Genomic DNA, 25,783 nt, shown 5'->3' with positions numbered 1-25,783 from the left:
AAAACCTCTAATGTATATTTCTGCAGGCATTACATTAATAGTAACTTAACTGTCTAGCTTAAACAGTTAATTCCTCAGCAGACCCTCCCCTTCTCTCATCTCTTCTTCCTGCTTCCCTGTCTCTGCTTTCCAGAGGAATTTCCAGATATCCATCTACAGAAGTCATGTGATAATGTTCAGTTATTATCAGGTCATTTGTTTTCATTGGATAAATAATCAAACTGACTGGTGTGAAACGTTAGCAGAACTCAAACTGAGCTGCGGCCGCACAGTGTCCCATCTGACTGAAGGGAGAGCTGCGTGTGAACTAACCATTGACCAACAACCATAGGATAGAATGAAATCCTTCAAACCATCATCAATGTTCTGAGGTTCTGTTCTGACCCAGCTTCTGGTCCTCTGTTTGTGTTGGACCTTCATGAACATCTTCATCTTCAGTAGGAGAGCCCCACCCTGTTGGTAGTTAACCTTTCAGTGATGAAGAAATGTCTTTACAGATGGAGGAAGAGGAGCGAACCTCAGCATAGAAAAAGACCCAGACCCAGAGCTGGACCGCTGACAGCCAATCAGAGCAGCTGTGCAGCAGGTAAGACTGAACATCTCCAATCAGAGCTTCCTTCTATCGTCTCTGTTCAACCAATTCTGTCTTTAGTTGGATTTGGAGATTCAAGCTTTTCAAAGTCTTTCTGGGATCAATTATCCAACTAAATCTCTGTATTTCCATCTAAGGCCCCGTCCACACGAAGTCAAAACGAACACGAAACGCTGATATTTTCCAGAACGTTTGTCGTAAAGACGGAGACGTAAAATAAATGTGAGCGTCCACACGAATGCATGAAAATGCTGCAAAATGTATGCCAGGCCTGTAAGTGGCGCTGTGGTGCCAAAGCAAAAATAGGCGACGAAATGTTGGGCATGCGCACTAATATTTATACATGGTTGCCCTGCGGGTCCATTTTGGTGGTTCAGTCAAATTCAGGTGCTGAACTATGTCGTCGATATTGCTCTGTTCTTCCTGGAGATATTCCAGAAGAAGATTCTGTTATAAGCCCGACAGCAGGGTGAGTAGCATTAGCAGCTGTTGTTGTTGTGATACTATGTCGCGCATGCGTGTTTAGAGGCGACGCTATGACGCATGCGTGTAAAAAAAAAAAATGCGGTTAGAGCGTAAAGATGGAAACGCGAAAACGGCGTTTCAGAATCTTCTCACTCTGAAGGCTGAATAAAAAAAAGATAGTTTACAGACCCCCGAAACGCCGGCTTCGTGTGGATGAGAGGCTGGTTTGGTGAAAAATTTTTGCGTTTAGGCCAGGGTTTGACTTCGTGTGGACGGCCACTAAATCTACCAAAGTCTGTGTTCAACCCAACAACCTATTGGGTTTGCTTTGAACTGCTTCTGTTTTCAGCCCTTTGGGCTAAATGCATTAAAACTAAACATCTCCTTAAAGCTGAAGGTCATTTTGATGCATGAAAACCAAAAGGTGGAGAAAGCAACTTGCTGCTCTGCTTTTCTAAGAAGAGGGAAGGAAAGTCTGAGAGACAGAAACCTGGATTTCCTCTGACAATAGATCACTGATTACAGGATAGATATTTATATTTAAAACATGGAATCATTGGAAAGATCTTCTAGAGGACCAAATTTCTAGTCTCTAATTATTCTTCATAAACATCTAATCCTGTCTCTGAGTGAGAAATGCTATTTAACCCTTTAAGCCCAGAAGGTTTTAGGAGCAATTTCTGCCTGAAATTACATATCTGATTAAATCACGTTTAGTGCCATAATTATAGAGTGGAAATGTGAAAAAAATTATTATTTTATGACACAAAGTCATTACAGAATATTTTTCAAGTAATTTTTATCACAACAAACATTTTTAGTCAGAACGCAGACTTTTAAGTGTTTTCAAAACTGAGGGAAGAAACTGGTCAAAATCAGGAAAACGGACAGACTACAGATTGCTAGGAAACGTCTCACCAAAACACTCGAATAACCTGGCACTGATGGGAGGCAAACACACAACCTAAATAGTAGAGAAACCAGGTGGAAATGATCGGCGATAATCAGCCGCAGAACCAATTAGACTGGGGAGCAAGGAGCAAAGGAAAAAACCAAACCATCAGCGCCAAGATCATGACAATTACATGATTTAGAGACTTCCCTTGACTTCATGATGACTATGCAATGTGATGTGTTTATTTTTATAAGGCTCTTTATGAGTTAAAATAATCTACTTAAGCTATGAAACAGCCAGTGTGTGACATATTGATGAATTTAAGTCTTAAGTCCCCCTGAAAATGAGAGCATCATCATTGTTTGATGCTGTAGAGCACATATTAACATTTCGACCAGTAGGGCTGTCACGATAACCGCACGAATGAAATATCACGATATCAAGAACCTCACCGCGCTACAAAACCACCCACCGCCATCATTGCATCTTGGGATAACAGTTGAGAAGGATACAATGGCAGCTGCACTGATATCAAAACCAAATGTTACTTCACCCCTTGGGGAGCATTTTGGTTTTCAGCCAAATGAAAACGGGGAGCCTGTCAATTTAAAAGAGGCAATTTGTAAGAACGAATTTAAGGGCTCCTTTAGCTAGCTACCACCCAGCTGTTACGGCGCGGCTACCGCCGCCTCCTGCCACACAGAGTCGTGGGGCGGCTCATGTCGGTGCCAGCCGACAGCTTGGAGTCGGCAAAGCCTTTGCTCGAGTCGCTAAGTAAAGTAGAGACAATGACAGACATAAATGTCTCACAGCCGCTGTTACACGGTAACGGGTTGAAGAGATGGAGCTATTTTCCACTGAGGAGAAACATGCATTCCGGTCGCTCCTCTAATGAGCGCACTGTCCGAGAGGGTTTTCAGTGTCGCTGGAAATGTTGTCCCCCCTCTCAGATCCTCTCAAACCATAAGGTTAACATGCTGGTTTTACTGACCCGCAACAAGGACATGGCTGAGCTTTAAATCACCGTCATTTGTTTGTGTGTGAACCAAGAATTATGGCGCCTGTTACATTTAATTTTGTATAGGCGTACTTAAATAAGAAATACCAAAACTGGCACTTGTTTTTTTTTTTTTTATTAAAGATGCTGAAGTCAAACTTGCCTTTAAAAATTCAGCCTTCTTCTGAATTTTGTTAAGTTCAGTCAGAGAAATGAGGCATATCTGGGCCATCACTGCCCTTTGATCTGCATTCAATAGAGTTTATAAAATTGCCATGTCTTTTTTTATTAGGGTTGTCACGATACTAAACTTTTCAACTCGATACCGATACTAAGGAAAATATTCGATACTCGATACCACAAGGATAAAAACAAAGACTCCAAAATTCTACAGAAATATTTTCATTAATAAATAAAATACAATAAATAAATACAATAAAGGTTGTATGCAGTGCACAATATTAAGCAAGCTTGATAAAAAAACGTATAAAATTAAAATGAAGTGTTCCTTCCTTGGCTATGCTTTGCACACATAACAATGACACTAGCCAAATCGGTTAAGAAACAAAAATAATTCTCAGCAGCTGCAACTGTTACAGAAAAAACACTGTATCGATACTTTTGACAACCCTAGTTTTTATAACCTTTTTTTTAATGTTTAAGCGCCATGTTTCAAAGGAAATGTTGCCATGTAGTTGGTAATTTAACAATATACAAACACATTTGCAAAATAGATTAGAATAAAGAAAAAAGATGGTGCAATAATATCACATATTGCAATATTTAGCCTCCTTGAATAATCGCAGGGGGAATTCCTCAACCGCGACAGCCCTAGCGACTGGTCTAAGTAGGGAGTACCAATATGGCGGCCAGTGGCTTCACTTCAACCCTGTACTACCAACGGTCAATCAGCCATCAGTGAATAAATAGAGATCAGTGTGCAGACATACAGCAGCACATGCTACAGCACAGAGTCAGTGGAACCAACAGTGATTATATGCAGAGTGGGTTCTTCTAGTTGTTTCTAACCCCTCTGTATTATTTTAGATTGTTTGAGGGAGCTTTTCTTTAAGTTTGAACCATGCTAACAATGCTAATGCTAATCGCTAAGCTAAGCGCTAGCATGAGGCTAGCTAGGATGCTAAACTCCTCCTCCCTAGGAGGAGTGAGCTGAGCTGTAGCACAGAGTCAGTCTGGACCACAGAAACCAGTTCAAACTGGGAGCTGCAGATGAGCTTTTAGTGTTTCTCTACCATCACAGCTGAGATGAACTAAAATGATCTATGAAACATTTATTCTGAGTTCCTCAGATAAACTACAGCATGAATGAAAGCTGAGGGTCCTGCTGAGCTCATAGCACAGAGCGGATCAGACAGAGAGATGAGAAAGTTCTGTCTTCCAGCAGATCAGCTCTGAGGGGGTGTTGGCCCCTCTGGCCCCTGCGTTTAGCCGGCCTTGATTCTAACAGGTATGGAAGGACATGCAGCTAATGGAGCCAGAACAGGAACCACATGGAGCATCTACTCTACCACTGAACCACCCAGAACCCCAATAGAACCTGAACTGGATCAGAGGCAGGGTGACGCTAAGGTTTGTTTGATGCTGGGAGGAAAGAGACGCCACAGAGCTGCAGATGAACAGCTGCTGGGAGAGTTCTGGTTTCTGAGCAACATGATGAAGCTCTGAATGGACCCAACCTGCAGCTCCACAGGTAGGACTGTGTGGACAAAGACACCAAGGAGCCCGCTGCAGTGAGGGCTGCTTCTACAGCCAGGTTAGCTGAACTCTCTGATAACGAGAAGAAAGACCAATCTGATCAATTCCTCTATTTTGCATCACTGCCCCTCAGAATTTCCTCCAAATTCTCCTGGATGGATCATTTTCCATTCTGTGCCAGCAATTCCCTCTAGCGACCCCCCTTTCATAGATATAGACAGGTATGGGGCATTACAGGCTAACAAGGAACCCAAACTACCCCCATTCCTAAGGGGTGGACCCATTCATCAGGTTCAATTTGTATGTTTTCTAAACCAAAGCAAAGCTTTGTTTTTGGTTCACTCTATAAAACCTGGAACTCAACGTTATTTCTGACATTTTGAATTGAAAAAGTTTCCTGGATGGGAAGCAAAGCGTCTTCAAACTTGGAAACAAAGTCCAGTGGATTGTTTTTTAACTTTTCTGGAATGACTCTGACCTGGATGACTGAGAATCGTAACCTGCAGACGTTTGAAGGATTTAGAGAAAAGAATAGAAGTTTTAGTTTTTACCTTATGTTTAAGTTGTTAAAGGATAGACAAAGCTCCGCCCTCAGAGGCTTATAGTGGTGGCGGTATTCTGAGGCTTAAAGGGTTAAATGTGAAAACTAGCTGCTCCAATGAGATGTTTCTCTGGCAGGTTAAACCAATTCCTCTATTTTCCTTCATTAAGGCTGTAAAATGCTGAGGAACCTTTTTGTTTCTCTGCCTCTTCTGGAGCTGCTGTGTTCGTTGGAGAAGGTCCAATAGAACCGGTCCAATGAGGACAATGGTGACATGATGCTAAAGAGTTGATGTTGCTGAAAGCTGCTGCATGTTTCTGTCAGCATTTCTTCATTTTCTCTGCTTTGGAAATCAGATCCTGACAGTGAACAAATACAGGCCAGAAAACAGAGGGAGAAATATGCTGTCTGACAATTTAAGAAGGTTCTGGTTCTGAGGACAGATCAGATTGTTTAGAACCACATAGTGTGAAGGAAGAGACCTTCTAATGATAACACCTCCTGATGTTCCACATGGTTTGATTCCATCTTCATCACTGTATCAGTTTTTTTCCTTCAGTCGTCTTTTCTTGTGTTTCAGCAGATGTTGGTCAGCAGGAGCTTCTAGAGGAACATAAGATCAGCCTGAGGAGGAGATGTGAATGTGTGACTGAAGGAAGTGATGAAACAGGAAGTAGAACCCTCCTCAACAGGATCTACACTGATCTCTACATCACCGAGGGACAGAGTGAAGAGGTTAATACCCAACATGAGGTGAAGCAGCTGGAGAGAGCTTTCAAGATCCAGAACCTCCATGATTCTCCAATCAGGTGCCAGGACATCTTCAAAGCCTTCCCTGACCAACATGGAGCCATCAGAGTGGTTCTGACCAATGGCGTCGCTGGTGTTGGAAAAACCTTCTCGGTGCAGAAGTTCACTCTGGACTGGGCAGAGGGCTTGGAGAACCAAGATGTCAGTGTGGTGGTTCTGCTTTCCTTCAGGGAGCTGAACCTGATCAGAGATCAGCAGCACAGTCTTCTCACGCTGCTCCATGTTTTCCATCCAACCCTCCAGAAGCTCCCAGCAGAGAAGCTGGCTGTCTGGAAGCTTCTCTTCATCTTTGACGGCCTGGATGAAAGCAGACTTTCTCTGGACTTCAACAACAGTCTGCTTGTTTCTGACGTCACACAGAAGTCATCAGTCAACGTTCTGCTGATGAACCTCATCAAGGGGAACCTGCTTCCCTCGGCTCTGGTCTGGATAACTTCCAGACCTGCAGCAGCCAATCAGATCCCTCCTTCCTGTGTTTCCAGGGTAACAGAAGTACGAGGCTTCACTGACGCCCAGAAGGAGGAGTACTTCAGGAGGAGGTTCAGTGATGAAGAGATGTCCAGCAGGATCATCTCCCACATCAGGACCTCCAAGAGCCTCCACATCATGTGTGGGATCCCAGTGTTCTGCTGGATCACTGCTACGGTTCTGGAGAACCTGTTGACCACAGAGCAGAGAGGAGAGCTGCCCAAGACCATGACTGACATGTACTCACACTTCCTGCTGGTCCAGACCAAGAGGAAGAGGAACAAGTACCATGAAGGACATAAGAGGAGACCACAGGAGCTGATGGAGGCTGACAGGGAAGTTCTCCTGAAGCTGGGGAGGCTGGCGTTAGAACACCTGGAGAAAGGAAACATCATGTTCTACCAAGAAGACCTGGAGCAGTGTGGTCTGGATGTCACAGAGGCCTCGGTGTACTCAGGAGTTTGTACAGAGATCTTCAAAAGAGAGAGCGTGATCTTCCAGAAACCAGTCTACTGCTTTGTTCATCTGAGCATCCAGGAGTTTCTGGCTGCAGTCTACATGCTGCACTGTTTCTCCATCAGCAACACAGAGGTGGTGGAGAACTTCCTGGGAGGAAAATACAGTGAAACATCTCTGGAGGACTTCATGAAGAGAATCATGGAGAAATCCCTCAGGAGTCCAAATGGCCACCTGGACCTGTTTGCTCGCTTCCTTCATGGCCTCATTGTGGAGTCCAACCACAAACTCTTAGACTTTCTCCTGGGTCAGATGGAGACCAGTGAAGAAACCATCCAGAGAGTCATCAACAATCTGAAGGAGAAAAGAATACAGGGAAATCATGATAGAAGCATCAACATCTTTCAGTGTCTTGTGGAGATGAAGGACCTCTCACTTTATCAGGAGATTAAACAGTTCCTGAAAACAGAGAAAAAATCAAAGAAGTATCTCTCAGAGATCCATTGCTCAGCTCTGGCCTACATGCTGCAGATCTCAGAGGTTCTAGATCAGTTGGACCTGCAGAAGTACAACACATCAGAGGGAGGACGACGTATCCTGGTTCCAGCTGTGAGGAACTGCAGAAAGGCTCTGTGAGTCCAGATGTTTTCATGGGGTGATGCTGATTCAGCTGTATTGTCCTCCTGGTTATTATTTTTGGTTCTAGTTGCTTTTTGATGTATTTGAACCTTTAACTTCAAACATTGATTTCCTCCAACTTCTGCAGAATATTCATGACTGCTAGGCCAAATCCTTCTCTAATTATTTCGTCCTTGTCTCATCTCTACATTTTTTTCTTGTCATCATTCATCCTCCCAATTTAGTTCTTCCACCTCTGCAGGTGAAGCTTGTTAGAAACCATCACATGTTTGACATCAGTAACCTTGGCTGAGATAAAGGAGGCAACAAGGCTTTACTCTCTGTTGATCTCACGGCTCTGTAGCTTCTCATCTCCAAAAGCTATAAGGGCTGCAGAGAGAGGTTATGAATTGATTACTAGTAACATAGGAGCTGTATAGTATTAGTGATGATCGGTCAATCAATTATTTATGTATATCATTTTTTAAAAGAACTGATCTACAGACCTGGAAACACCTGCCAGGCTACGGTCCTTTCAGGGAGGATTTAATGCGTCCACCCCTACTCTCTGAAACCTGTAACTGAAATTATTCTCAATGGTATGTGCCCTGCAAGGACGCAAAAGGGCTACAACGAGCAAAGGAAACGTGCATCAAAAACTTCAATAGAAACCTTTTAATCAAGAAGGAAACGAGAGAGCTAAATGGAGGAGAAGCTAGTATTGTGTGTGTGTATTCATTTTTTGGTGCAACTCACACTCAGCTGATAAGACCTGAAAACAATGTTTTTCACAAGTCTGAACTCCCCAGGCTGCTCCCTGGACATGAGGGTTTCATACGCCCTCAAAGCCTTTTCTCCAAAGCCTTTTTCTGGTTTTGTAGCTGCAATTTCTGTCAGTTTTCTGCTTCTTATAAGATCTGTAAGTGTTTATCGTCAGTGCAAAGTGTTTTTATAAGCGATGTAAAGAAAATGTAAATAATTCTGCTATTTCTTCTGGTGTTGTGACTAGGGATGGGGATCGTTAATATTTATTGATATAGATACCTTTATCGATACTCCTTATCGATCCGAGTCTTTATCGATACCACTATCAATACTTTTCTGTTATTTGGTGGAAAGACGATGCGACAATATGTTTTTAACAGAACTGGTATTGCTTTTATTGCTTAACAAGTGAGCATAACAAAAACGTTTCTAGCCTTCAATAAACATGGCTAATGTAATAGGCCACTTTGAAATGACATAAAACTAACTAGAATATATTTTCACAATTGTTGGTTAATGTATTGTCTACTGTTACTTTTCATCATGTTTTTAGTGATTAGGAAAATATTTAACAAATGAATAATTGTATTTTAAATTCAATGTAATTTTTAATAAATGATGGCATCAGTAGTTTAATTATATATTCTAAAATAATTAGAGCAATATACAACTGTATTACTCATGTTTCTCGCCAAAAACTCAATTTCCCGTTTTCTTTACGTTACACTTGAATGCATCATGATAACCTAATTGTCGTTTTACTGAGCCAATCTGAACACATCATCATGCAGCACGTCTGAAACTTTATTTACTTTTCAAGCTAACTAGCTTGTATGCTGCCGATTACAACACGGATTTCACAATTACTATTTTTAACTGACCGGACAAGCTACAAAGTCTGTGTGCGCGCTTACCAGTGGTACTCTGAGTGGATGATGAAGACGGGCCTGACTGTGGTGCGGCGGCAGCAGGAGGAGGAGGAGGAGTCTTTTCCGTTCAGCCATCCTCGAGTCGCGAGCGAAGTTAACTGCCAGACTTCACTTGTTTTACTTTTAATATCTGTTTGCTTACAATTTCATTCCAAAACATTGGTGGACACGCTGCAGTGATTGGATTGATTAGATTCAAATGCTTTGACGCGACTCGAGGGACACACAATTATGTTACAGGACCTCCGGGAGAAAAAAAAACAAAAAACGACCAGACTCGACAGTGGTATCGATAAGCCCAAACGTTATTGATTTTCGGGTTTTGAAAAAATTGGAACCGGGTCCTTGATGGAACCGGGTTTCGATCCCCATCCCTAGTTGTGACAGATTTATATCTATTATTTCTAATGTTTTGTAATTAAAAGTTCTATACTTCAAGCTTTCCCCAAGTCGATCATTAGAAGAGATGACATAGAAAAATACCTTAAATAACCCTTTCTAATGATTAAGTATTAAATTACTATACAACATGATGGCAGATTTAACAGTAATTTAGTCTTAGACCAGGTTGCACGGATGCAATGGCAGCGCTTACCACCAGGCTCACTTTGTCATGAAGTCAGCCCAGAATAACAGTTAGAGAAGCATTTTATACATCCCCAGGATCACACCCTGCTGTTATGAGTTAAACCAGAGGACCCAAAAACAGCCATACAACAGATAGCGTTAAACGGTTTATTTGAGGCAGGCTATGGTAGTTCGGTGAAGAAGGGAGGAACCTCTTCTCACAATCTTGGAATCAACTTGTAAAGTAGGCCAAAACTCCTGTTGAGAGGTTATGTCTCTAGTAATGAGGAATTAATGCATCATTTCATTTTTCATCATATTGGTGATGTATTTCCACCCAAGGGTGCAAGACTATTTAACCATTGACTGTTGTTAAAAGTTGTACATGTGCAGCAGTTCCTCTGCATTACACAGCTAAGCAGCGACCTGAGGTGATAGGAAGAGAGAGAGAGAGAGAGAGAGAGAGAGAGAGAGGGAGAGAGAGAGAGAGAGGGAGGGAGGGAGAGGGGGAGAGAGAGAGAGGGAGGGAGGGAGAGGGGGAGAGAGAAATGGTGTAAGAACGTCCTTTTCCAGGACCTGGTTTAGCAAGAAGGCTTGGCTGGCAGCATTATTAGCAGCTTTATTCTGCTATCCTGCCTCCTTTTTCAAATGTCAGGATCTGACCCAGCATGGATAAAGACAGCAAGGACTGATTTAAAGCCCTTTGTAGAAAAGGCAAAGGTGAATGAACAATCTGGGATTCACATGGAAAATAATAGAATATAGTCTACTTTTCTAGGTATTTGTTAATCTGCATAGTTGCTCTTAAATAAACACAATCTCAGAAGATAGTTTTTATTTAAAAAAGATAAAGCTGACTAAAAGCTTCATTATTAACAGACTATTTGGTATGGTACATTATTTTTTTAGGTTTGTAACACCGTATTGGACCACGCAAAAAACAGACACAGACAGCCAAGAAACATAGTCCCTTCAGGATGTCCTGTGTTGCCCCCTCGGTTTCCTTCCAGTAAGACATGCTTGGAAAAAGTCAGACATCCTGGAAACATCTGAAAAAGATGTCTCAGCCGCCCAGCTGACTCATTTTCGCAATTTTTCCGGTCGAAAACCAGAACCATGATCACCCCAATGCATGTTGTAGGTCTTGGACATTAAATTATGTTTTGTTTTTATAAGGTGTTTTTATGTTTTTTGTTCTTGGCATTCGTATAAATATACTGGTGCGATAACTTGGTATATGTTTGATTATTTTTTGGGATATGTACATTTTGAATTTATAACCCCACTGGATCCAGGTAATCCAAAACAATCAGGTCTGATAGAGTTTAGACAGGCTCAGAGAATCCGGAGTAGAAACAGCTCATAAACAGGCAGGCAGACAAACAAAGCTCACAACAGAGTCCTGCACGGGTCGAGTTTTACCAACCCGCACCCGCCCAAACCAGTTAGGATGACTACCGAACCCGACCCGTCACCCGCGGATATCTTCAATTCAAATCCGAACCTGACCCGTTGATATTTAACCCACAACCCGACCTGTTAACACATCAAGTAATAGGCTATAGTACGCTGCGCTGCAGAACAGCGCCATTAACACTGCAGCAGACGTGTATGCACTGACTGTGGCCTTTTTGAAGGGAAGCCCACACTCCCGGCAGGGCTTTAAGGTACAACAAGGGTGACCCCAGTGCCTGATTAATATAACATTTCTGATCTCCATAACAACACACACGCATAAAAAAAAAAAACACCAACTACCCGCCCGCACTAAAAAAATATCCGCCCGACCCCGCGTACCCGTTTATTTTTATGTATTTTTCACCCGCAAAAGAGCATTTTAGCGGGTGACCCGTCGAGGACCCACGGGGACCCGACCCGTTGCAGGACTCTAGCTCACAAGACTAACTCAACAAATAGTGAATGAGAAATCTGGCACGAAATTCTGATGTGAGGATAGATTATTTAGTCACTGGTGCAGGTGTATATGATGAGAGTGAATCATACACAGGGAGGAGCTTGAAAGGTGTGTTCAATGAGGGATCCGACCAGCATCAGTGTTGAGATCAGACACCAGCAAGATCATCATTGTCCATGTTCCTAAATGATTTTCCTAAAGTAAGTGGGACAAACAGTGCATTGCCCATGTGGTGCTGCTTTAGTTGGCTCACCTACTATGAATTTTTACTTCAGTTCTCATTTCAATTAATGTTTATAAAAAAATAGTTTATTTAGTATTAGGGTTGTCACAATACTAAACTTTTCAACTCGATACCGATACTAAGTAAAATATTTGATACTCAATGTCAACAAAATACAATAAATAGATAAATAAATACAATAAACTATATTTTGAGGTTGTATGCTGTGCACAATATTAAGCAGGCTTGATAAAAAACTTACAAAATTAAATTAAGTGTTCCTTCCTTGGCTATGCTTTACACACATAACAATGACACTAGCCAAACCAGTTGAATAGTAATAACTGCACCAGTTACAGAAAAAAGTCTAAAACCGAAAAGTGCACAGAATTATTCAATCACACAGTGTTCATAAAGTGCATTTTCCCCTTTTCCGCACTTAAGATGAATGACTGCTTAGGTGCCACTGATTGTAGCACTGTTTCGATACCTTTGAAATTGTATCTGGATACAATTTTTTATTATCAATTCTTTTTTGAGTATCGATACTTTTGACAACCCTATTTAGTATTTTTGCCTTTTGAGGTTATTAATTGGACAGTTTCTTTGGGGGATTTTGGAATTTTACAGATTTAATTCTCTCAGCACTATAAAAGTATTCAGAGAGCCATTAATAAGTCTGAGTAAAAAAAAAAGTTTCTGATAAAATATGCCCACCTGAAAACACTGAATGCCTCCCCTGAATTATCAACAATAGACTCATTTAAAAGCAGTTTTTAATGTTTCTTTTTGACCTACAAGAAACAAAACAAATAAAAAATGCTGTTATTAATGGTAAAAACAAACTCAGCAGTAATTTATCTACTTACACTTGAGACAGAAAGAACCAGTCCAAACCAGAGATGAGCTGTTTTTGTTCTCTTTAAACACTCAGACAAGAACCAGAGAGGCTTTATTTTAAGTGTGTTTTCAGGCCGAATTATCTGTTAATTATTTGTTTTTATCACAACAAATAAAGACTTAAACATTAGAAAATGAGAAGGGAAATTACTCCTGTGAAGCTGGAGTTTCCATAAAAAAAATCCCTAGTTTCAGTCTGTTCTTTTGCGCATTCAGATGAATGAATAACGATTAAAAAAACTGTAATGTCTCATAAAATAGTCAGAACAACTGGAAAAGAAAACAAATAGTCCCACTGGATGAAAGTTACACATTTTTGACAAGAAAACATGCATGTTTATCCTATTTGGTTTTAGCAGTGTTTGCAGGTGGTTAACAATATTACCAGCCATGCAGAAAATGTACTCTGAGAGTCTGCTTGTCTTTGATACATGAAGCCTGAGCTGTTTGAACCTGTTGCTCAGCTTCTCTGTCTGCATCACTGTGGTTCAATTGAGCTTCTAACTAAAGCAGAGACACAAAGGGCCGGATTTATCAAGATCCAATTTTGCGTGCAGTAATTTGCGCTCGAAAACTGGAATTTTGCGTGAGGGGCTGAACCATGGTTTGCGGGTGATTTAACAAGAGTGATTGCGTAACTGGTGGCAGGTGCAAAACTGTTGGACACGCCCTATTTAAATGATGGTTTTGTGCGTTTTGTGGTTTGCAGCAAAGTAGTTTAAGTACAAACTAGTGCATTAAGAAATTTAAATCTTACAGTGACACCCCCACCCCCTCCAAAAAAAAAAAATAATATATAAAAACTTTGGCAACCTTTATTCCCTAAGGTGGTATGTGGCTGAATTTCTACTTCACTGTAGTAAAAAAAAAAAAAAACAGGTGTTTTGTATTGGCCTGTAGAAAAATGCACATACCAAATGGCTCACAAGAAGTGACTGTGGATGAGATTACTGCGCGTACGCATCCCCGCAGCATTGGCATGTTGCTCCACAGGCGCAGGGGGGAGGTCAGGGTTCTCCGGTAGGGCGTCAGGGCGACATGGCATTTTAGACGTCGGACAGCACTTTTGAAAAACGAGATTGGGAGATCCCAGCTCTCGCTGCAACCGTACGCTGGAATGACCCAGATGCAAAAAAGTACAATGTTGCAAGGAGTTTAGTGATATCTGGTATTGCGTGGGTCCTCCTTGTGGCTGGCTCCAAATCCATTTGGAGTACCCCCAACAGCTCCAAAATGGCAATGCTGGATAAACGATATGTTTTGATGATAGTTTCCTCGTTCATTCCAAAAATATTCACACGGAGTGGAAAAAATGCGTTCTCTGCGTCTCCTTGCTTCATTTCGATGTCCCCTTCTTGCGACAATAACAGCTGCCATGTGTGCGCAATTATGCATACAGACCATTTGCACCTTCTTTTGAAACGTGTTAAATATAGAGTCAGATACCGTTAGCAAAATTGCTTTCAGGTTTGATAAATCACTTTGCGAGTGCTAAAGTAATATATTTACATGTTCTCCTCCCACAAGACGCACTTTTGCGTGTAAACGCCCCATATTGCATATTCATTGCAGAAAAAGTACTAAATGGATAAGAGGCGCTATTTAGCACGTTTTAAAGACCAGATCCTTTTAGCACGCTGTTGATAGATCAGTTTGTACATTTTTTAGCGTGCGCAGTGAAATAGCTCACGTTTTTATACACGCAAACCTTTGATAGATCCGGCCCAAAGGGTGAAGAGATTCTCTGTGGTGTCAAACACAGGACAATGTTTTCGAGAGCAGATGTTCATCAGATGATGACATCACTGTTTGCTCTTCATGTTTTAGTCTGTGTTTATCATCCAGATTGTCTGATTTCATTAGAACTGACTTTATTTCTCCTCTAATCACAGACTTGGTGGCTTTTCTCTCAAAGAGGCTGAGTGTGAAATTGTGGCCTCAGCTCTGAAGTCCAACCTTCATCTGACTGAAGTGATAATAGATCAGATCAGAGGAGGGAAAACCTTTGGAGACTCTGGAATGAAGCATCTGTGTGAGATACTGGAGAGTTCATTCTGCAAAGTGAAGAAACTGGCGTAAGTTTTCTTTGTTTTTTCAAACATCCTCATTCACTAATACTTTAAATCTGATTTTAAGTCATTTTATTCTAATATATTATCTTAAAAAACAGCTACTGTCTAAATGTCAGAACATAATATCTTAGACTAATTACCTTGTTGTTAAAATAGTTTCCTGTTCCAAACGTTTTAAATATGAAACTTTATTTTACACTTATACTTTGACAAATTTTACAAACTAAATTTTGATACATACAGCTTTTCAACATTTGAACAGCTTATGAATTGCAGGAAAAAACACTTGATGTTCGTAGCTGCTGCAGGCGTTGGCAGTCGTAGTCTTTTTTTTTCAAATGTTAAAATGTTTTGGACTAATGAAAGATTTTAGGTAAAAAAGTGAAATTATGTTAAAAAGTTATGGAGATGTACTCCTTGTCATGTTGGGTTCTAGGTGTCTAACCCACATGCAGAAAACACTCAGGAGACAGAGAAAAAGTTCAACTGTTTATTTACAGAGTTTGACAGAAATGTGAAATGTGGGGGGTAAATACCTGCTCAGGGATGGATCTGATCAGCAGGAGGGGAACCTTGAGGGTCCAGAGGCTTGTCAGAGGGCAGAGGGCTGAGGTCAAAGGCAAAGGCTGACTGAGTGCAGGCAGGCAGATTCCAGACAGAGATATCTCTAGGATTTCAGATTTTCAGACAGGACTGGATCTGTAAGGCAGAGAGAAACTGGTCGGGCAGGTTCACACAAAAAACTGGGATAAAGATCAGGCAGGTTGGCTCAGGTCTTGCTGTACCATTACTGGCAACACTCTGGCAGGGAAGTGTCAGTCTCCTCCTCCTTAAGTAGGTCCTCTTAACGAGGAAACAGGTGTGTAGGTAAGCACATGCCATCAGGAGGAGATTGAGGGGCCCTCTGGTGGAGAAAGTGGACAAGCCTCCAGATCCCAACACTCCTACTCGTCGTCGTCGTCGGTTTTATTTTGGGATTGGGTCGTGGGGGCAGCAGTTTCAGCACTCCCAGACTTCCCTCTCCCAGACACCATCTCCAATACTGCTGGGGGAATTCTGAGGTGCTCAAAGACCAGCCAAGAAACATAGTCCCTTCAGGATGTCCTGTGTTGCCCCCTGGGCCCCCTCCCAGTAAGACATGCTTGGAAAAAGTCAGACATCCTGGAAACATCTAAAAAAGATGTCTTAGCCGCCCGGCTGACTCATTTTCGCAATATTTCCGGTCTTAAACCAGTACCATGACTACCCCAACGCATGTTGTAGGTCTTGGCAGGAGGGACACAACAGAACCAGGTCATCTCCAAAAAGCAGTGATGCGATCCCTGATCCCTGATTCCGCTCTGGTCCTTAGCTGCTCCTAGAAATCCTGTGCACAAATGTTCTAAACAGGACTGGTAACTGGAGGCAGCACTGGCAGAGTCCACAAGCACTGGGAGCTGGTCTGACTTGAGGGAGGCAATGCAGACCAAGCACCTGCTCCACTTGTACAGAGAACAGATGGCCCCTAGTAAAGGTCCCCTAACACAGTACTCCTGAAGTGCCCCCCTACAGGACACCATGAGGGACCCAGTTGAATGCCTTCTCCAGGTCCACTATCAAATCAAGTCAAAGTTTATATAGATTTATATATATTTATAGTAGGGATGGAGCGGTTTATGAAAACCGTCCAAACCGTTTGGTTCGACTGTCTCAGTTCGGTTCGTGTGTGTTGCGTTCGGTTCATGCGCTGCTCCTTTTTCTCTTAGGAGAAGCGTGTACACTCCAGAGCAGAAGGTGGCGGTACTGTGACCAAAGCCATGTATGGGACCACTTTGCATTCATGCTGCATTCATACCGGACGCGGATGCGAGTTTACATGCAAAGTCAATGGTTGACGCGCGTCAAGGGGCAGTAAAAGGTCCCGAAGCGCATCTGACCAACTGAAGCAGCACATCGGGAGCGTTTAAGCATTTGACGCGCGCGACACGCCGCAGACGCGCTGCTGCTCAAGATGGAAAAATTGAACTTTTGCTGCTTGACGTACCGCATCAACCAATCAGAGATGCTGATGTGGGAGCTGGCAGGGAGAGAGACACAGCGCTGATGATACGGAGCTCTATGATCACTCCTCCGAAACAGTTTATTAAGGCCTAAATTAACTTAAAATGCTGAAACCTGTCGACAAAGCATGTTCGCTTTTATTATCCTGGTACCTGCAGTTTGAATCATGTTCATGAAAACCACTTTCCAGCCACCGCGGCAAAACGCGAGGAGGCGACCGGGCCAGAGGCTGCTGTTGAATGGGATTCCTACTGACAGCGCACCGCTGGTATGTGGGGGTCTAAACGGCCCCGACAGAAATAATATTGGAAGGCAGGATGGTAATCTGGATGAACTGACTGCACTGATTAAGTTTTCAGATGGATTTTCTCACTTAGAAACATATTAAAACTACTTTATTCCCACAGCAAATATAGCTGCAAGGCAAAGAAAGGAGAGAGTAGCTCCCTCCAACGCACGTCTGACCCACTTTTCCACCGCGCAGCCAGAGCAGCAAAGCTGCTTCAGATGCGTGTCAGAACTGGTACAAGCAGCAAAAATGAAGCAGCAGACGTAATTTTGCTGCTCATGCTGCGTCCGGTGTGAACGCAGCTTAAGGTGACCTACGATGACGGTGAAAAGAAAGTTGTGGAAAAAAGTGCAACAGTGTGCAAGTGTTGTGCCACACAATTTGTTTATGCTAATAGCAACATGACCCAACATGTCCGGCTAACAATCAACATATACCGAACCGAAAACCGTGACCACAAAACCGTGAACCAAACCGTGGATTTTGTGAACCGTTCCACCCCTAATTTATAGTTTATAGATTTATGTATATTTATAGTTTCATATAAAGTTGATATTTATATAGTACTTTACAACAACACCAAGAAGACCAAAGTGCTTCACAGAAAGATAAAAACATTGCAAAAAAAAAAGCACATCTGGGCTGGTTTGGCAAACTCACTTTAACCCCCAGGCTCCCAGCAGAGATTTCCGAGCTAGTACACTGTTCCACGGCTAGGATGAAAGTCACACTGCTCCTCCTGAAGCCGGGGGTAAACCCTCAGCCGGACTCTCCTCTCTAGGACACTGGCATAGGCCTTAGCTAGGGTCCTGGCATAGCCCTTCCGGGGAGGCTAAGAAGAGAGATCTCCCTATAGTGGGAACATACCATCCAGTTCCCTTGCTTATGAAGGGGAATACTATTCCAGTCTGCCTATCCAGGGGACCCGGACCTCCACAAAATGTATAAGAGTTGTGTGAGCCAGGACAACCTGACAACATGCAGAGCTCAAAGTTACTCGGGGCAGATCTCATCCTCGCCCGAAGCTTTGCCACCATGGAATTTTTTGACCACCTCTGTGACTTAAGCCTGGAAGATGAACAAATCCATCCTGAGCATCTTTCTCTTCTTCCATCATGGAAGGCATGTTTGAGGATTAAGGAGATCCTCAAAGTATTCCTTCCACTTACCAACAATATCTTTCAGGGTCAGCAGCTCCCAACTCCTACTGAAACCAGAGTTAGCAAGCCATTGCTAACCTCTCCTGAGGTGCAAGACAGTTTGTCTGAAACATTTTGAGGCCAATTGAGTCTTCATCCATGGCCACCATGGCCAACAGAATAGGTTCTGTCCCATAGTGGGCCTGCAATGATTGATATGATTTAGTTTAATTTGGGAAAGATCCAGATGGAAAACCTAGAGAATATGGCTTCATTTCTAATTTTGTATGTGTTTTCTATAGTAAGAATAGCACTGGATGCAAGGATCCAATTTCTAAATGTAATCAGAGCTATGACTACACTATTATTGCTATAAGCGCCCAATCTGTAGATACATTTTCTTGGATAGATAGAAAACATTTCCATTTATCAGCAGAGCACTTGTTTGTGATGAGGAAATCCATCTCGCATATGCATAAGTGTTGGATTTGAAAATATGGAAAATTTTACAGCATCCACTGCAAGCCATCTGACTATTCCTGTCAAGCTCCAGTATCCATCATATTTCCAAACATGTGACAAAAATCTAAATTAAATATTTGTCAACCAATTGAAAACAACCAAGAGGTGATCAGATTTTGACTTCCAATGCTAGAAACAGTTGCGTTTGGAGGAATATCATGTTTTTTTAAAAATCAAATTTTATAAAACAATAATTCATGGAAGACTTCTAATAATAATATTGGAGAATAGTGGGAAGGACGAATAAAATATTGTAATTTCTCTGACAAAATGGGAGATTGACAGCTATGCTTATGTAGTTGCTTTTATCTGGTTCAACTTAGGATTCTGCTTGGTTTACCTCTTTCCATCAGTTTTTCTGGATCAAATATTAGATATCAGCGATTCTTGTTTCTGAGACTTTTGCATTCAGTTAGATTCATTTTTTATATTTTTATTATTTGTTCATATAAGGATTTTATCTGCATTTTGTTTAATTAAAGACATTTTTTTAATTCTTTATTTAGATTAAATGACTGCGGGTTGTCAGAGATCAGCTGTGCTTCTCTGGGCTTAGCTCTGAAGTCAAACCCCTCCCATCTGACAGAACTGGACCTGAGCAACAACGATCTGAAAGATTTTGGAATGAAGCAGCTCTTTGATTTTCTCCAGTCTCCCCTCTGCAAACTACAGACATTGAGGTCAGTCACCATGTTTTAGTTTAGTGCTGATATTTCTGATGGTAAAGTTGTGTTGACTCTAAACTGCAAACATATGGCTGATATTCTACTGATCCACACTGAGGATCTTCAGGCTAAAGTCTGATTTCTTCTTCACTGCTTTGATTCAGTTAAACTTTATTTCTTTCTCAAACTTCCTCCCATGATGTCTGCCTGTCTGATTAGAGCACACTAGCTAGAAGAAATTATTTCTGGGTCAACTTTGGCAAAATCTGTGTAATTCTTCATATTTGATGAGATCAGTGGTCTTCATACAAGCAGGGTTTATTAATCTTTGAGGAGAACAGATGCAGTTTTTTCCAGTGTTCTGACTGTTCTGGTCAGACAAAGGATTTAACTACCTAACACTCAAACAAACATCTGAGAGGGATTTACATGAAACTTTACCAAAACAAGGTTCCAACATTTTGGATCAATCAGAGGGATAGTGAATAACCTTGAACCTAAAGGAGTCTGGCTTCCTTTCTAAAACATCATCATCAGTCACCATGTTTTAGTTTAGTGCTGTTATTTCTGATGGTAAAGTTGTGTTGACTCTAAACTGCAGACATATGGCTGATATTCTACTGATCCACACTGAGGATCTTCAGGCTCAAGTCTGATTTCTTCTTCACTGCTTTGATCCAGTTAAAGTTTGTGCCTTTGTCAAACGTCCTCCCATTATGGCTGTCTGATTAGAGCACACTAGCCAGAAGAAAGTAGTTGTGGTTCAACTTTTCCAAAATCTGTTTAATCATTCATGCTTGCTTAATCAGTGGGAGAGGGGGAATGGTTTTACTGTTGCCATCCGTGACACAAAAAGCTGCCTTTGGCGCATTCTTATGGCTTCACAGGTCCCGACCATGAGGCGGTTCCTTATAGTGCTGCCTTAATCTATATGGAAAGATTGGAGCCACATTGGGGAAGGAGAGGGGGGAAAAAAAGCATATTTCACCCTTTATCCTTGACAGGATACAGTTGGAGATTTAAAAGAAACCTCAGCACAAGATAAGCACATGTAACACGAGACACATCTGAGGCTGGCATCACATGAAGTCAATCTGACCTTTGAGACAATAGTTGTGTGTGTATTATCCTTGATGAGATGGATGTTTATCAATAGTTGTGGGCACTCCACATATGTTCGCAGGTAGGGGAGGGGGATAGCAATTCTTCTGCGCCCTTTCGCCATAACATCCAGGGGAGAAGCCGAATCTAGAATAACACTTATTGTTTTGAGAGCAGGCTGCACAGGAATTTACGTCAGCCTTGAGTCTTTTGTTGCTGGGTCTATGTGGCGAGTCCACTCTTCCTAATTTTTTGGGCTTTTCCCCTTGAAGCGGGCGTGCACTTCCAAGATCTGTCACACTCCGGGCTGCATCTGGGTGCAGGCCAGGTTTTCCTTCTCTCTCCTCAGCAGGGGTGGACGGGCAGGTGCACTACATCTGAGCTAATCACCACCCTTCTTAAGGAGATGGAACCAGGAGGAGGGCGTCAGTTCGTTAACCCCACTGCGTTAGTACAGACCAAACCCAAACCTTGTCCTAGTGATTCTAAACCAGGGGTGGCGAACACGCGGCTCTCGAGCCGCATGCGGCTCTCGACCAATAAGAATGCGGCTCTTTGCCTGTTACCATATTTTCTATATACTGTGGCTCTTTCCTCGTTTCATGTTTCTTTTCTTCTTTTTTTAATATCTTAAACACACTTAAATCCATCAGGGGTTATTAAAAACAAATAATATTTTAAAATTAATAAATTAATTTGACAGATTGGGTGTTTTTTATGAGACGTAAGACATAAGAGACGTAAGTGACCGCCAATCATATGCGCGGATTACGTCTCATGCCGGGAAATTAGGTAAACATTTTATATGCATGCAGACCGCAGACTTACCTTCTTTGTAAAAATGGCAAAATGCAAAGCTAAACGAAAATATGAGGATGAACACAGGACATTTCTGGAAGAATGGGAAGATGCTTACTTTTTTATTGAACGGAATGGCAAATCGCTCTGTTTATTATGCGATACCACGATATCACATTACAAGGCTTCAAACCTTCAGCGTCATTTTAGCACACTCCATGCTAATATTGACAAGGATTTCCCCAAAGGTACTGAACTACGGAAGCAAAAATTGAGCACATTGAAAAGCCAGGTAAAAAGACAGTCTCAAATGTTTCAGCAATTGACCAAGCGTGGAGAAGCTGTGACACTTGCATCCTATAAAGTGGCATGGAATATTGCCCGTGCTAAAAAACCATACAACGAAGGCGAGTTTTTAAAACAGTGTTTTGTAGATGTAATTGACATTTTGGCTCCAGATAACAAACAACTCAAAGATTCCATCACTGGTCTCCAGATGTCACGACACACAGTTGAAACCAGAATATCAGACATAAATAATGCGCTTGAATCTGATCTACATGCAGACCTGAACGCATGTGCTTATTTTAGTGTAGCATTAGACGAGTCATGCGACATACAGGACAAGCCACAGTTGGCAATATTTGTACGAATGAGTGTCAGCCCACCATAATCCTCCAGCAACTGTTTCCACACATTCACCAGTCTCATCTTCTCTGCAGAAGCCCAGAAGAACCTGACCAGACCATACAGCTTCCAGTTCATATCCACTATCTTGTTTTTCAATAAACTTCTTAGTTTTCTCACCCCTCGTGGGGTGGTATGTGTCATCCTCAAGCTCGGGTCCTCTACCAGAGGCCTGGGAGTTTGAGGGTTCTGCGCAGTATCTTAGCTGTTACTAGGACTGCGCTCTTCTGGACAGAGACCTCTGATGTTTTACCTGGAATCTGCTGTAGCCACTCTCCCAGTTTGGGGGTCACAGTCCCCAGTGCTCCAATTACCACTGGCACCACTGCTGCTCTCACTTTCCACATCTTTTCTAGCTCCTCCTTCAGCCCTTGGTATTTCTCAAGCTTCTCGTGTTCTTTCTTCTTGATGTTGCTGTCGCTTGGGATTGCCACATCTATCACTACTGCCTTCTTCTGCTGTTTGTCGATCAACACGATGTCTGGTTGGTTTGCCATCACCTGTTTGTCAGTCTGGATCTTGAAGTCCCATAGGATCTTACCTTGGTCATTCTCAACTACCTTAGGAGGACTCTTCCATTTTGACCTTGGGACTTCCAGCCCATACTCATGGCAGATGTTCCTGTACACTATGACAGCTACCTGGTTATGGCGTTCTATGTATGCACTTCCTACCATTTTACACCCTGCTGTTATGTGCCTTATTGTTTCAGAAGTATCTTTGCTACATCGTCAGACATCTCAGTTTTCCCCCAGCTCTCAGGCTGTTTTATAGTCTCAATGCACATGCACAATGGAATATCATGTCGAAATCTTACTGGAATTCACATGTGCTGGTCGAAGCCAGAGGTTACTCTGACACTGGAAAGAATGTTTATAAAGACGTTCTCTGTTTATCCCAAAACCTCTTAATACATCTCCTAATTGCGTAAGAATCAGCCATTAGAAACCTTGTTATTGCCAAGATTCATACTTGACCTTCAGCCTGTACTGCTAGGATTATAAGGCCATGAATAAGGATATATAAAGCAGTACAGCTGCTTCTATATTTGGTGAGCCAGCCAGAATATTCGACACCAGCAGCTTTGGACTCAAACTTCTGTTAGTTTAACGTCTCTTCCTGATCACCTCTCCTTGATCCAGAGCTGTTTAGAAAACACAGTTTAGTTAAAGTCCATTTGAATCCCAGCAGAACCACTGAAGGTCTGACTGAAATCTTCTAGCAACACGTGTTGTTTGTCACCAAGGATCTTAAAGCTGTAAAGATCAGGAAGGCCTCAGGGTCAGATTCCCATCAGATTCCCAGTTTAGTGAAGACAGCCAACAGGATCATGGGGACCCTGATCCCATCTAAGGTACCAGATCTGTTTGGACGGGTCATCATTAAACAGGCTACCAACATTCATTTGGAGACAGAACATGAGCTGTCCTGTGATTGATTGAAGTCAGGGAGAAGATCCAGGGTTCCTTCATGGAAACACAATCGTATTAAACATTCATTTATTCCTCCTTCAATTCAATTAGGAAGCGAGCGGTCGGCAGGAGATGAACAGAAGCCAAAATAAATGCTGGGATGAGTTTGAAGACTTTTCCTCTGAACTTTTTCTCATCTATTTCTTCCTGCAGTTGATGCTGCTTGTGTTGTTCTGGTTCTGGATTGTGTTGCAGCTCTGCTCTTTGTCTAACACAGATTTCTCCTGGAGGAGACTAATAAACACACCTTGATCTGGACCTTCACACGTCATTAGAACATGTTCTGCTTCTGCTTGGTTTAATACTTTAACTTGATTATTTTTATGGGACTTTAGCTTTCAGTCAAATATTATTATTCATTATTTATTCATTATTTTAGTTTTAACCTGTCTCTCCAGTTGCTTCAACACGTCTTTTATTCTTTATTCAGATTGAATAGCTGCAGTTTGTCAGAGATCAGCTGTGCTTCTCTGGTCTCAGCTCTGAAGAACAACCCCTCCCATCTGACAGAACTGGAACTGATGTGGAACAAAGACCTGAAAGATGATGGAGTGAAGCAGCTCTGTGGTTTTCTCCAGTCTCCCCTCTGCAAACTACAGACATTGAGGTCAGTCACCATGTTTTAGTTTAGTGCTGATATTTCTGATGGTAAAGTTGTGTTGACTCTAAACTGCAGACATGTGGCTGATATTCTACTGATCCACACTGAGGATCTTCAGGCTAAAGTCTGATTTCTTCTTCACTGCTTTGATCCAGTTAAAGTTTATTTCTTTTTCAAACTTCCTCCCATGATGTCTGTCTGTCTGATTAGAGCACATTAGCTAGAAGAAAGTAGTTCTGGATCAACTTTGTTAAAATCTGTTTAATCCTTCATGGTTGATGAGATCAGTATTCTTCATTCAAGCAGCATTTATTCATCCTTGAGGAGGACAGATGCAGTTTTTTCCAATGTTCTTTCTGTTCTGGTCAGACAAAGTATTTCACTACTTAACACTAAAACAAACATCTGGGAGGGATTTCCATGAAACTTTAGCAAAACAAGGTTCAGCCAGTTTGGACCAATCAGAGGGAGGATGAATAACCTTGAACCTAAAGGAGTCTGGCTTCCTTTCCAGAACATGTGACCCTGAAAGCAGCTTCTCATTGGTCAGTAAGATCAGCCTTTAGGCCTAGCCTTGTCTAGCAGGTGTGCAGCTGAGCGAATGCTTTGGTGAAAATAGAAACAGAACGAGCTCACATTCAGCTTTAGAATGAAGGAAAAGAGGAATAGATGGAAAAATAATTTTCCCTCCATAATCCACCTCTTTGACCATAAAGGGAACCTGTTACTTGTTTGGTCAATAAAAACAAAAGGGAAAAAATCATGAATATATGTAAAGTTAAAAACTGTAAATAAAATAACTAAGGTAGTTTACTACCAGTCATCTCAGTAAAAGACTAAATAAAATGCATGGCTGCAATCAAGCCAGTGGAAATGCTTCTAAATGTTTCTATGAAACAATAAATGATTGAACCACTAAACAATAAATCAATTCTCAGATATATGATGAATACATCTGGCTTCAAGGATAAATGATTAAAACACTAAATTCAACATAAATGTTTAAGGCCCAGCAATAGCTGAGGTGGGTTAGCAATGGATAAATCATCATCAATTCATGGTTAGAATGATTATTGAATGACTCGTGTCATTTAACTTGTCAATGAATTAAAAAATCAAATCAAAGAAATGTTTTCCAGGTTCTTCAGTCCCTGTGTGTGTTTCACCTTCAGAAGAAACATTACTGAGGAAAAAAACTACATTTAACATCAGAACAGTTATTTCAGTGACATAGATATAGAAATCAAACTCATTATTGGTGCCTGCCATTGCAATGCAAGGAGCATAGAATGCTATTGTTTTGCAATGGCATTCTATGCTCATACAATGCATGGAGGCACTTATTATTGTAGCCAAAAAACAAACTCTATATCGGCATAGTTAATATTACTTTTATAAGTGATTGTTGTTACCATAGCAACGTAATAACTAGTATAGTTTTCTTTCAGCAGTCACTTGATTGGTTTTTTTTTCGGCATCTAAACTGTAATCTTTCACATGAAACCCTATGTAATCTACTGAGACAAGCAGGTTTGAAAAA

The 25,783-nt window shown here is 41.7% G+C and overlaps 2 protein-coding genes across 3 annotated transcripts in view; both read left to right on the top strand.

Moving 5' to 3' along the window:
• The first annotated feature begins 462 nt into the window (after positions 1 to 462).
• Positions 463 to 7,598, top strand: LOC119771703 (NLR family CARD domain-containing protein 3-like). 2 transcript variants are annotated; one of them, XM_038267812.1, is made up of 2 exons: positions 463 to 586; positions 5,790 to 7,598. In XM_038267812.1, the coding sequence occupies exons 1-2, from the start codon at positions 478 to 480 to the stop codon at positions 7,574 to 7,576; spliced, it is 1,896 nt and encodes a 631-aa protein (XP_038123740.1). In that variant the 5' UTR covers positions 463 to 477; the 3' UTR covers positions 7,577 to 7,598. The 2 variants fall into 2 exon arrangements, with proteins under 2 accessions (XP_038123740.1, XP_038123739.1); XM_038267811.1 differs by having other exon boundaries at positions 5,787 to 7,598.
• LOC119771704 (ribonuclease inhibitor-like) overlaps positions 1,919 to 25,783 on the top strand; it is a 37,799-nt gene continuing 13,934 nt past the window's right edge. The window contains exons 1-5 of the mRNA XM_038267813.1: positions 1,919 to 1,925; positions 5,172 to 5,173; positions 14,750 to 14,932; positions 19,426 to 19,526; positions 24,177 to 24,249. Coding sequence (XP_038123741.1) covers positions 14,877 to 14,932; positions 19,426 to 19,526; positions 24,177 to 24,249 — 230 coding nt within the window. The 5' untranslated portion in view covers positions 1,919 to 1,925; positions 5,172 to 5,173; positions 14,750 to 14,876. The remainder of the gene's footprint in view (positions 1,926 to 5,171; positions 5,174 to 14,749; positions 14,933 to 19,425; positions 19,527 to 24,176; positions 24,250 to 25,783) is intronic.

Source organism: Cyprinodon tularosa, unplaced genomic scaffold (genome assembly GCF_016077235.1).
Source record: "Cyprinodon tularosa strain WSP-4 unplaced genomic scaffold, ASM1607723v1 ctg686, whole genome shotgun sequence".
Taxonomy (NCBI): domain Eukaryota; kingdom Metazoa; phylum Chordata; class Actinopteri; order Cyprinodontiformes; family Cyprinodontidae; genus Cyprinodon; species Cyprinodon tularosa.
Note: the sequence above shows the minus strand (reverse complement) of the source record. Positions and strands in the feature narration are given on the sequence as shown.